The 11,232-nt window shown below is 48.7% G+C and overlaps 1 protein-coding gene and 1 long non-coding RNA gene across 2 annotated transcripts in view; both read right to left on the bottom strand.

Moving 5' to 3' along the window:
- The window catches only part of LOC132475194 (uncharacterized), a 110,007-nt gene that overhangs the window by 68,662 nt on the left and 30,113 nt on the right, over window positions 1-11,232 (bottom strand). The window lies entirely within an intron of this gene.
- Window positions 3,027-9,326, bottom strand: tspan10 (tetraspanin 10). Its single transcript, XM_060075997.1, has 4 exons — window positions 9,193-9,326; window positions 5,037-5,183; window positions 3,684-4,306; window positions 3,027-3,365 (listed from the first exon to the last, which is right to left on the bottom strand). Exons 2-4 carry the CDS (start codon window positions 5,124-5,126, stop codon window positions 3,044-3,046), a joined length of 1,035 nt encoding a protein of 344 aa, XP_059931980.1. The 5' UTR covers window positions 5,127-5,183; window positions 9,193-9,326; the 3' UTR covers window positions 3,027-3,043.

Below are 11,232 nucleotides of genomic sequence, written 5' to 3'. Positions count from 1 at the left end.
TTGTGCCAGCTTCCGCTAGAGGGCGTTGTTGTGCAGGTAGTTCACGCAGGCCTCTTCATATGATGGACATATCATCACAGAATGCATCATGGGCATACTTACCAAGAGGTTTCATACTTTGTGGAATCAAAGATAAAGTTTTATTAATCTTCATAGCCCAACCCAATAACTATATATCTGCCTGGCTGTTAGAGGCAATATCAGTACAATATGCAAGTCTATTTCTGTATTGACTTGCTGATAGATAAATGGCCTCCTTTCATGTAGAACAAAGCTCTTGTGGCTGTTCTGTCGGATTGTGATCCGATCTACTCCTGCACAACTCAAACCGAAGCCAGAGTCAACAGCGCTCCGCACGTACTCTGACACAGACCCGGCAGCAAGCCAATGGAAACCTGCCAAACACGTTTTTTCCATTGAGCATCTATTATGAGATTTACCGCCGTGTGTCGGATACCTGCTGAAATCACTTGGCTTTTGGTTCCTCCAAGACGAAACATCATTCACGATGGAAAACGTACAAATAACAATGGAAATCTAAGATTTACACATCTGCATTTCTGCAATCTCCAATATTTAATTCCTATTATTTATTTAGTGTGTGTCTGTATGCGTTTGGGTGAGAGTGTGTATGTGTAAACGTGTGTGTGTGTGTGTGTGTGTGTGTGTGTGTGTGTGTGTGTGTGTGTGTGTGTGTGTGTGTGTGTGTGTGTGTGTGTGTGTGTGTGTGTGTGTGTGTGTGTGTGTGTGTGTGCGTGTGTTTGCGTGCGCGCATGCATGATTATTGTAATAGCCTACGCATGAGCGTGGGTGCGTATCTAAGCACCTGTAGGTTTTGAGTTTGCACAAATCCATGTGAAGATACTGAATTAGATTAGGGAGGAGAGATACTGCAGTAAACTCTTCGTCAAATGATTCCAGGCAGTGGCGGATTTGCACCGAATGCATGAGCTGAATTAGAGAGCGCTGAGGACTGGACAATTCTGGGGTCACCTGTCAATCATCTGTTTGATTAGAAAGAGTATACGATTAGATAAGATAAGATAAGACACTTTATTACCGTCACATTCAGGGACATTCAGAAAGAGCAGCAAACGTTGACAATATAGACAACATAAACATTTTTGGATTTGTATGATGATCTCCTATATATATATATATATATATATATATATATATATATATATATATATATATATAGATAGATATATATAGCCCAGGTTTGGCTCAAAGTGGCGGTGTAAATCTCTTGCTGTAATTGTAAAGGTAATAAAATGCAATTAAGGAAAAGAGATGAGTTGATCTGCACAAGCTAAGAGGACGTTCATGAAGTACGTCTTCATCTCCTCAAAGCTGTGGGAGTACCCCCCACCCCCTCACACACACACACACACACACACACACACACACACACACACACACACACACACACACACACACACACACACACACACACACACACACACACACACACACACACACACACACACCCTAACAGCTGTGCTGGAACACAGCCTGTGAGCAGCTATCTGTGAGGGCTATAGGAAATTAAATATGACAGCACAGAGGCCTATATTTAATATCTGGTTCTGAATAATGGTTCGATAGTTCCCATGTTGAGTGTATTTAACATTGGATTTGTGTTGCATGAATCTGTTGATTCATATCATAATCATTGAATGCTGTGCTGAGTCATTTGGGTTATTTAAAGCTTTCGTAAAATGTGTTTAAAACACAGACACACACAACACACACACACACACACACACAGACACACAAAAAACGCAAGTAAACGCATGCAAAAACATCGTTTTCAGGTGTAAATTGCTTCCTACCGATGGTCAATCTGCCGTCTGAAAGCCTTCCAGTCGGTGTTAAACCGTGGATTTCTTTCGGACTTGGCTGTAGCTTTTACAGGGAGCCTGGCCGAGGCCACTGGCCTTCAGGCATCGGTAATTTGGAGGAATGCGTAAGTTTAACAGGGAAAATTCCACAGAGTGTTTTGGTTGAAGAAATTCATAAAGTGAGGGTCAGCTTTTATCCAAAACTCTTGAAGTCATTATTTGCAACTCAACGTTAAGCCTGTGTATGTTCTCTTACCACCTTACTATTTACCACTTGAACACTTTACTACACCTCATTACTTTTACTTATTATTACCGCAGTTTTAGTTTCTCTACTTATTATTACTTACTTTTTTTATTATTAGTATTAATTATTGTCATCTATTGATGCTACTTATTTTTACATGTTTTTATTTTTACTTCTCTTTAATTACTTTATCTTGTATTGTTGCTGAGAACAATCAGCCTTCTACTGAATTCGAGGGTACTTCTACCCTAGAATTCTACTGTTCTACTGTACTTGTACAATAAGATGTAATAAAAATAACTCTGATTCTGATTATTTTTATCTTATCTTTTGCCTTCTCGGATACACGGTAGATTTGAAGACAGCACCATCACAAAAAAACATGTTGCCTTTCCCTTTTCCAAAATATGGCAGGTGATCACAAACCATTTAAATGAAACAAACCTGAATTAACAATGGGACTTTGATTCATGACACATTAAACTAATACCTTGGAGCCCACACATGCTGCATGCTGAGCCGTGCTCACAGTATGAGGTCAGTTGGATGATGTCAGCCGTCCAAACAAACAGAGATAGTGAGGTGTCACTCAAACCAGGTTTATTGGTGCAGCTCTGGCCCAAAGGCAGTCAGGAAGGGACATCAACATCATCATCATCAGTATTTGACCTCTTCATCTCCATCATGAACTCTGTCACCTTCATGTCCATCCCCCACCTCCTCCTCCTCCTCCCCCCCTCCTCCTCTTCCTCCCCTCCTCCTCCTCCTCCTCCCCTCCCCCTCCCCCTCCTCCCCCTCCTCTTCCTCCCCTCCCCCTCCTCCCCCTCCCCCTCCTCCTCCTCCTCCCCCTCCTCCTCCTCCTCCTCCCCCTCCTCCTCCTCCTCCTCCCCCTCCTCCTCTCGGTCCCCCTCCTCCCCCCCTCCCCCTCCCCTCCCTCCCCCCCTCCCCCTCCTCAGCGGGGGAGCCCCCGGCTGTAGGCCTTGTGCCACTGGATGGTGTCCAGGAGCCGCGCGGCGGCCGACAGCGTGAGGATCTGGACCCCCAGCACCACGACGCCCGCCGCGCCGATGGCGGCCGAGTGGCGCTCCACCCAGCGGGCCGTGCCCCCCAGGCAGCCCCCCAGGAAGACCACGCTCTGGGCTGAGAACACGTCCAGCGCCTGGGCCCCCACGCCGCACTGGGAGTTCCACACCGTGCCGTTCTCCAGGGGGGCCACGCAGCAGGTGGCCGGGACCCCGCAGGCCAGCACCCCCGGGGCCGAGCAGTTGTAGTATCTGTGGGGGGGGGGGGGGGGGGGATGATAATAGAACCAAGTGCCAAGGACTAACAATCACTAGGTTAACCCATCCCCCGCATACAACACAGATAGTTAGGACTCACATGTTGACCTCCCAGTCCTCCCACTCACATGTTGACCCCCCAGGCTCTCCCAGTCCCTCCCAGTCCCTCCCAGTCTCTCCCAGTCTCTCCCAGTCCCTCCCAGTCTCTCCCAGTCCCTCCCAGTCCCCCCGTCTCACTCACATGTTGACCTCCCAGTCCTCCCAGTCCCTCCCAGTCCTCCCAGCCCCTCCCAGTCCCCCCGTCCCACTCACATGTTGACCTCCCAGTCGCGGTAGTCGTCGGCGCCACAGCACTCCAGGCCGGTCTGGATCTCGTCCACAATGAACCTGAGGTCCAGGTCGTCCTGGTAACGCGCCATGGCGACGAGCAGGCCGGAGCGCAGGTAGCCCCCCACCTCCCCCTGCAGGCTGAAGGCCGCGATGGCGGCCAGCACCTGGGCGGCGACCAGCGCCAGCACGGCGGCCGAGAAGCACCTCAGCAGGCAGCCGTTCTCCCGCAGCGCGCCCACGCAGCCCGACAGGCACAGGGCGCTCAGCAGCGAGCCGAGCGCCGCGAACGCCAGCATGGGGTCGGTGCCGATGCTGCCGATGCGCTCCTGGGCGAAGGACTCCTTGGTGATGAGGCCCCACAGCCCCAGGCAGAGCACCGCCATGCCCAGCACGGAGAACAGCAGGTTGCTGGAGAACACCAGCAGCTTCAGGCAGTGGTCGCCGAGGGAGTAGCCAGAGCGCTGGTGGCGGCGGCGGCGGCGGTGGGGCGTGAAGGTCTTGGGGTCGCTCTGGCTGGAGCCCTGGTTCTCCCCCCTGTCGTCGTACCGGGGCTCTGCGTCGCCGACGGGGCCGTACGGAGGCTCCCCGGCGGCCGCCTGGCTCTCCTACGGTCAATAACGTTCACACATAGGGTGTTTAGCAGACGCTTTTATGCAACGCGACACAGCGACTGCCTGCGTCGTGAGGTCACGTTGCAGGGCTGTCCCCATTTTGGAAGCATAGGGGGATTTGAATGTTTGTTATGAGTTGGAAAACATTGTTGTGTTCGGAACACGCCGCCACGGCGTTCGTCATTCCTCGATTGCGTTGTATTGATGATGATTTACGACTTATCATTAATCTATCAGTCCCTTGAGTACTCTCAAAATGCAGAGCTCACCGACAAAACAACCCATGATGCAATCCCATTGCATCACGGGATGTTTTGGTGGTGAGCCCTCCATTTTGAGAGGTGCATGATGCAATCCCATTGCGTCATGGGATGTCTTGTTGGTGAGCTCTCCATTTTGATGCACAAGCCCTGTTCAGGCCCTGCTCCAGCCCCTCTAGTCACCACTCAGCTAGGTAGTCATTAGCTGGCGAGTGGAGGAGCAGGCCAGTGTCGTGGTTAGGCTGTTTGCAGGTTTCTCACCCCCAACGACAGCAGCCTACATGCACCCTACACGAGTACTTAGAGCAAGAACCCAAAGGCTGTCTGCTCATAATCGACACATGTTGCTCATTGAAAGGATAATGTTAACACCAGAAGGTTTGCCTTACGTCCCTTTGGATCAAAGACACAGACACACTTAATAAAGAAACAAAGGCTTCTGAGCGGACTGTGCTGCTCCTTACCTTGGGGATGAGAGGGCTGCTCTCATTCTGGGTCGCGTCCCCCCTGGACCAGGGCCAGAACGGACGTCTGGAGGCCCAGAATCCACTCATCGTCCCAGGAGACAGAGAGACCGGCCTGTCCCTCTGAGAGGGTCTGAGTGAATCGATCTACGGCGAGAACACACACACACACACACACTGATACCTCATCAAGACGATTCGCCGAACTGTGTAGGGTAGAGCATGTGAGCGGGGCGTTGTGAAAGGGCGTGAGTAGCCCCTGGTTACAGTCGGGGGGAGGGGGGGGGGGGGGATCAGGGTTCCACCATCATGTGAGAGTCACAGTGCAGGGATTATATGGTCGAGAGAGAGAGAGAGAGAGAGAGAGAGAGAGAGAGAGAGAGAGAGAGAGAGAGAGAGAGAGAGAGAGAGAGACCAGAAAGAGAGAGAGAGAGAGAGAGACCAGAAAGAGAGACCAGAAAGAGAGAGAGAGAGAGAGAGAGAGAGAGAGAGAGAGAGAGAGAGAGAGAGAGAGAGAGAGAGAGAATGCGATGGGTAAAACAGTGTGAAAGAGACCTGACGTCAACCCAACGCGATATGCCAGCACATCCTTATGACATCAGTCAGCCAGAAGTAAGTAGGAAGGTAGATATAAAACGGTCCATTTTTGGTCCAGGTCCATTGATGTTACAATACACCACACCAGGTACTACTAGTTTAACTACTGCTTTTTATTATTTGGTACTGCTCTTATCCTTCTCCTTCAACATTCAGATAACATCATTAAAATATATTGTCTTCTGGTATATCCATTACAACTATGAGAAAAACAGAGAGAGGGAGAGAGGGACAGAGAGAGAGAGAGAGAGAGAGAGAGAGAGAGAGAGAGAGAGAGAGAACGAGAGGGAGAGAGAGAGAGCGTGCGCGAGCGCATGAGAGAAAGAGAACGAGACAGAGAACGATAGCGAGAGCTAGAGGGAGAGCCAGAGCAAGAGCCAGAGAGACAGAGAGCGCGACGGGCCAGGATATATACCGGGCCCGTCATGTCTTCTGATGTCACTCTTTCCCTCTGAGCCGAAGCTGTCGGGGGTTAAGTGAAAAAACGTATCTCGGTAGGACCTGCACCACAGTGGTCGATAATCGTAATCGGGTTCGAAACCGGAACTGCCCTTTACGGCCAAATGGTTTGGCACTGATCCCATGGTGTGTTTCCTTTAAGAATTGCGTTTTTATTTATTTGTTAAAGTTTGGACCCATTTGTTTTTCTATTCCAAAACGTCCCATGCAGTGGCTCTGTCAGGGAAATCCATTAGCCGGCCCGTGTCCACGTCGCTGCTCGATGCATTAGGAAAATATGCCCAACTATATTGCAAAATACAATGCTGATGTTGCTCAGGATATTCCTTTCTATTAAAAACAGGGACATGGAGCCCCTCCCCGCCCACACACACAAACACACAACAGACACACAACAGACACACACAAACACACAACAGACACAGTGCAATGCTCACGAGACAATCTGTCCTCAGTTTGAATTCAGATGTTTGCCACCATGGATACAGATTGTTTTGCTTATGTCTTTCTAATTGCGTTCTCCTTTTAACTACGAAACACATTGATGAACAGCCCATGATAACACACGGACGACAACCCCTAATCCCAGGATTAATCGTTGATATAAGGAGTCTGGTTATCGTCCTGCAGGCAGACATCGTCCCCGCGGGCGGTCTCTCAACGAGGCCGTCTCTGGGTCGCAGGCGTCCGGGAGGAAACGGATCTCCACAAGGTCGTGACCCCGTCCCGACGTTGGAACCGCTCAGCGTGCGGGCCGGTCGAAGGCCATATGCCGAGCAGACTCTGTGACGGAGGGAGGGTGGAATGCTGCGCTGGAGCAGAGGCGGTCCCGCCGCTACATCAAACACCTCCTCTGGACGCCTGCCCTGGCAGAGCCCAGCGGGGTGCGAGGGCCCGGGACCTGCCCCAGCTCCCAGGGGTCAAGAGGACCACCGCCTGCCCCAGCTCCCAGGGGTCAAGAGGACCACCGCCTGCCCCAGCTCCCAGGGGTCAAGAGGACCACCGCCTGCCCCAGCTCCCAGGGGTCAAGAGGACCACCGCCTGCCCCAGCTCCCAGGGGTCAAGAGGACCACCGCCTGGCCCAGATACCAGGGGACAAGAGGACCACCGCCTGCCCCAGATACCAGGGGACAAGAGGACCACCGCCTGCCCCAGATACCAGGGGACAAGAGGACCACCGATCCCCAGCAACTGTGGCTAGGAGTCGGGTGCATGTCGCTTCACCTTGGCTTTGGAGAGAGGTGGATGGCATCACTATGGCTCTGCATAGCTAGGTTTTGACCTGGCATAGGCTTCTACATGTGTGGGTGGCCTGGGTTCCACCTGGCATGGGGTTCTACGCGTGTGTGTGTGTGTGTATGTGTGTGTGTGTGTGTGACTGTGTGTGTGTGTGTGTGTTTTTACGTCTCTCTGGTGTGCACGTGTGAAACTTTGGCGTTATACGTATGCGTCACAAATGCACGTGTAGTATGCGTGAGTGTGGTGATGTGAACACACACACGCATGGGCGTGCAACTCTCGGTGACGCCGAAGGGGGCGGGGGGGAGGGGGGAGGAGGTTATATAAATGCTGGTCAGGTTCACGGTTCTAACAAGTGTCTTTGCTGAAGGATTAATGCACACGCAGTCAAGCTGATCCGGCCCAAAACAAAAGCATTTTCGCCAACCTCCCAGACAGGTAAGGTCATTTTGGATATTGAATATTCTTCGACTTTGATTCTTGGTTCAAAATTAATTAATTGAATTGAATTGATGTTGTTTTACTGAGTTTAGTTATCAAGACCTGTGGGATGGACCAAGTACTAATCATTTAAATTGTAAAGATAGATCAAATCTTTGTCAAACAATAGTGATCGTTACCACAACATCTGTGATCTCTCAACGAAGGAACAACACAGCACCAGAATGGAACGGTTTACTGTAATTATGAGTTATGAGTTTGTCTTGTCTCCAGGATGGGGAGAGTGCTGGCTCTGTTCTGCATGCTCTCCGTGTGCGGGGCTCAGAAGTGGAAACAGAAGACCATCATGGAACATGAAGGTTAGAAGCAAAAAGCACTATTTTAGATTATAAGTTTTAACCATTGTAAAAAATGAAATCATAAATGGACTGCATTTGCAGCACTTTTTCTCAAAAGCACTGTACAATATTCTTAACATTCACGCACACATTCACACACACACACAAGGCGAAAGCCAGCTCGTCAGGAGCAGTTAGGGTGATCAGAAGCAGTGTTCGCTCAGGAACACCTCGACACTCGGCGAGGAGGCGCCGGGGATCAACTATCAACCTTCCGGTTACCAGCCGACCCAGTTTACCTCCGGAGCCTTCCTGTACAAATTCATTTGCATGCATAAATTAAAAAGCATCCAGATTTGAGAGAATACATTTCACGTTGTTCTGGCAGAACACCGCCATGAGAAGACCTGTTCCAACCTGACCCAGGTGTTGGACAACTGGAAGTTTGCCATCATTACCCAGGTGAAGGACTCGCTGGCCAACGACCATGTCTCTCTGCTCCCTGACTACAGCAGGTAGGCGGGAATCGACCGCCGTGTACGGTGTGAACGACATGGGTCATGTAACGGCGTCTGGCTGAAAACATGTGATAATCACTCTCATATTTACTCACTGATTTGAACAGCTGGATGTCGTTAAGTAGGCCCACATAGCCTGAAAATCGTGTTCACATTCAAAATACACCCAAACAAGGTTTTTGTGTTTGCTATTTCAAACACAAAACTTATTTAACATTTATATTCAGGGCATTTAGAAGGTGCTTTTATCCAAAGTGACTTACAATAAGTACATTTGTCAGAAGAAAGAAAAACAACAATATATATCTCTGGCGGTACAGTAAGGATGTTCATAGAACCAATTGCCAAGCACTAAGAATCACTAGGTTAACCCATTCCCGTATACAACAAAGATAGCTGTACAGCAAAGATAAGATGCTACACGATGCTAAGTATTATTTTTAAGTGCAATTTAACATATTGTAATTCTATATTTTCCTTTTGAAGGATCCAGCCCCTCTCTGAAGCCCTCGCTGACCTCTACAATCAGTTCAACTCTCTGAAGAACGAGCTGGCCGGTCTCACCGCGAGGTTTGACGGCGTGGAGGGGTTCGTCGACGACCTCCAGACCCGCAAGTTCTCTCCTCCGCCCCCGAAGCCGGTACAGGTGGCGCCCCCCCGCTCCGGTCCGGTGGCGTCCTCCCGACCCGGGCTGCGGCAGGCTCTGCGCTCCAGGACCGGACTGTACAGGAGCGACGGGTCGCCGGTGATATACTCCAGAAGACGAGCGAGGAAAGTCTCCCCGCGACCTTAGGATATAATTGTACCATTTTAATATATCATATTAGAATGTAAATTTGATATAAATACACTCCCGTTATAATTGTGTGTTATTCCTTTTTGTCCCAGACAGGGGCCTTTTTAGTTCTTTTTGATACGATGGTGAACTATCTTGAGAGAAAAAAATATTATATTTCATAATACAAAAAGTTGACGTTTCTTTTTTTCTATGAATGTGTGTTGAGTGGCAACAAATTATTCATTTTAATGATTTTGTATTGCCAACATAACTGCAGAAAGTTTCATGTAACTTTAATCATTGGAACATATTGGCTTTTCTCATGATATATTCCAGTGCACAAACAGCAACCACCAAGGGCATCAGTCTTCGTTTGTGACACTTCCAAAACAGTAGGATTGCATTCAGACTTGCTGATCGTTTCATCAGAGGGATTAGAACCCGCGGCCACTATGAACGTGGCTTCACTTTAGTCACGTTTTCGGAGGGACAGACTGATTTGAAACATTGCTGAACCGCGGTGGTGGTTGTTGTCCCAACGATGACCAGACTCACGTTTACAAGCCAGCGGACATCTGCTAACACTCCGTCTGTCTGTCTCTGGGCCAGACAGACGGACAGCGGGCCTGGCTGGACGAGAGCAGACGGGCGGACGGTGGAGCGACCGGAGGACACGGGGCCATGAACAAGAACAGTTCAAACATTCATCAAATGTTCAACAATATCCGGATTCATATTTGGACAGAAATTAAGTTTGGCTTTAAATTTGTATTTTGGTGTGTGTAGTGTATTTTCTGATTGCACCAAAAGGAAAATTGTACAAGGACGATCAATGAAACACTTAGTTAAATAATAATAATAATAAACGTATCCACATTTCGTTAATATATCATACAATGTACATTATGCTACCGAAATTCAAGTGTATTAATTTTAGTAAGTGTCCTGCCTGCCCCCCAAAGGCCATTCTCAGCTACTACAACCCCATTCAAACTTCACCACTCTACAATACATTATAAAGTGAACTGATTGGTTGTTTAGCCATTTTTATGTGATGAATTATATGGAATGCCATTTGACTCAAATGTAATTAAATAGATAAAAATGGCTATGAAATAAATAAGTTAATTTTTTTTTTTTTTAAAAAGGACAACATTTATTTCACTCAGCTTTAATCCTTCCCACTTCCTGGATGAGGATGGGAAGTTCGTCAAGAGAGATGCTTTCCTGCCTTTCTCTGCAGGTTCGCTAGCTCCATCAACAGACCCTGTATCCCTTCTTCGGTGTTCTACCGAATATTATGCAGATGACCTTCAGGGGTATGACCCTGTTCCCTGTGTCAGGTCGCAGGGCGTGTGTTGGTGAGAGTCTGGCCAGGATGGAGCTCTTTCTCTTCTTCACCACCCTCCTTCAACGCTTCCGTTTCACTCCTCCACCTGGAGTGACGGAGGAGGATCTCGATCTGACTCCAACATGGGGCCTCACACTCAATCCTTCCCCCCACCAGTTGTGTGCTCACAGACGGGTCGAGGCAGAAAGTTAATGATTGTGTGGCTTAATATGCAACAACTTAGATCTCTGACACATAATACATGATTGTTGGGGGGGGGGGGGATATATAACACGATGATACCCTTTCGGGTTGCTATTTCTCGGATCCCTGTGTATTACGTTGCACCAGGTTGATGAGGGACCATTATGTCTTAGGTTGAATTTCATTTACAGCTTTATTTATAAAGCACTTTTTTGAAAACACGCGCAAGTGAATGAATAAACAATTTAAACAAGTTAAAATAAAAATGTATCAAACAAACAAAGAAAGTGAT

The sequence above is a fragment of the Gadus macrocephalus genome, chromosome 2 (genome assembly GCF_031168955.1).
Source record: "Gadus macrocephalus chromosome 2, ASM3116895v1".
NCBI classification, from domain to species: Eukaryota; Metazoa; Chordata; class Actinopteri; order Gadiformes; family Gadidae; genus Gadus; species Gadus macrocephalus.
This window is presented reverse-complemented; position numbering and strand designations above follow the sequence as displayed.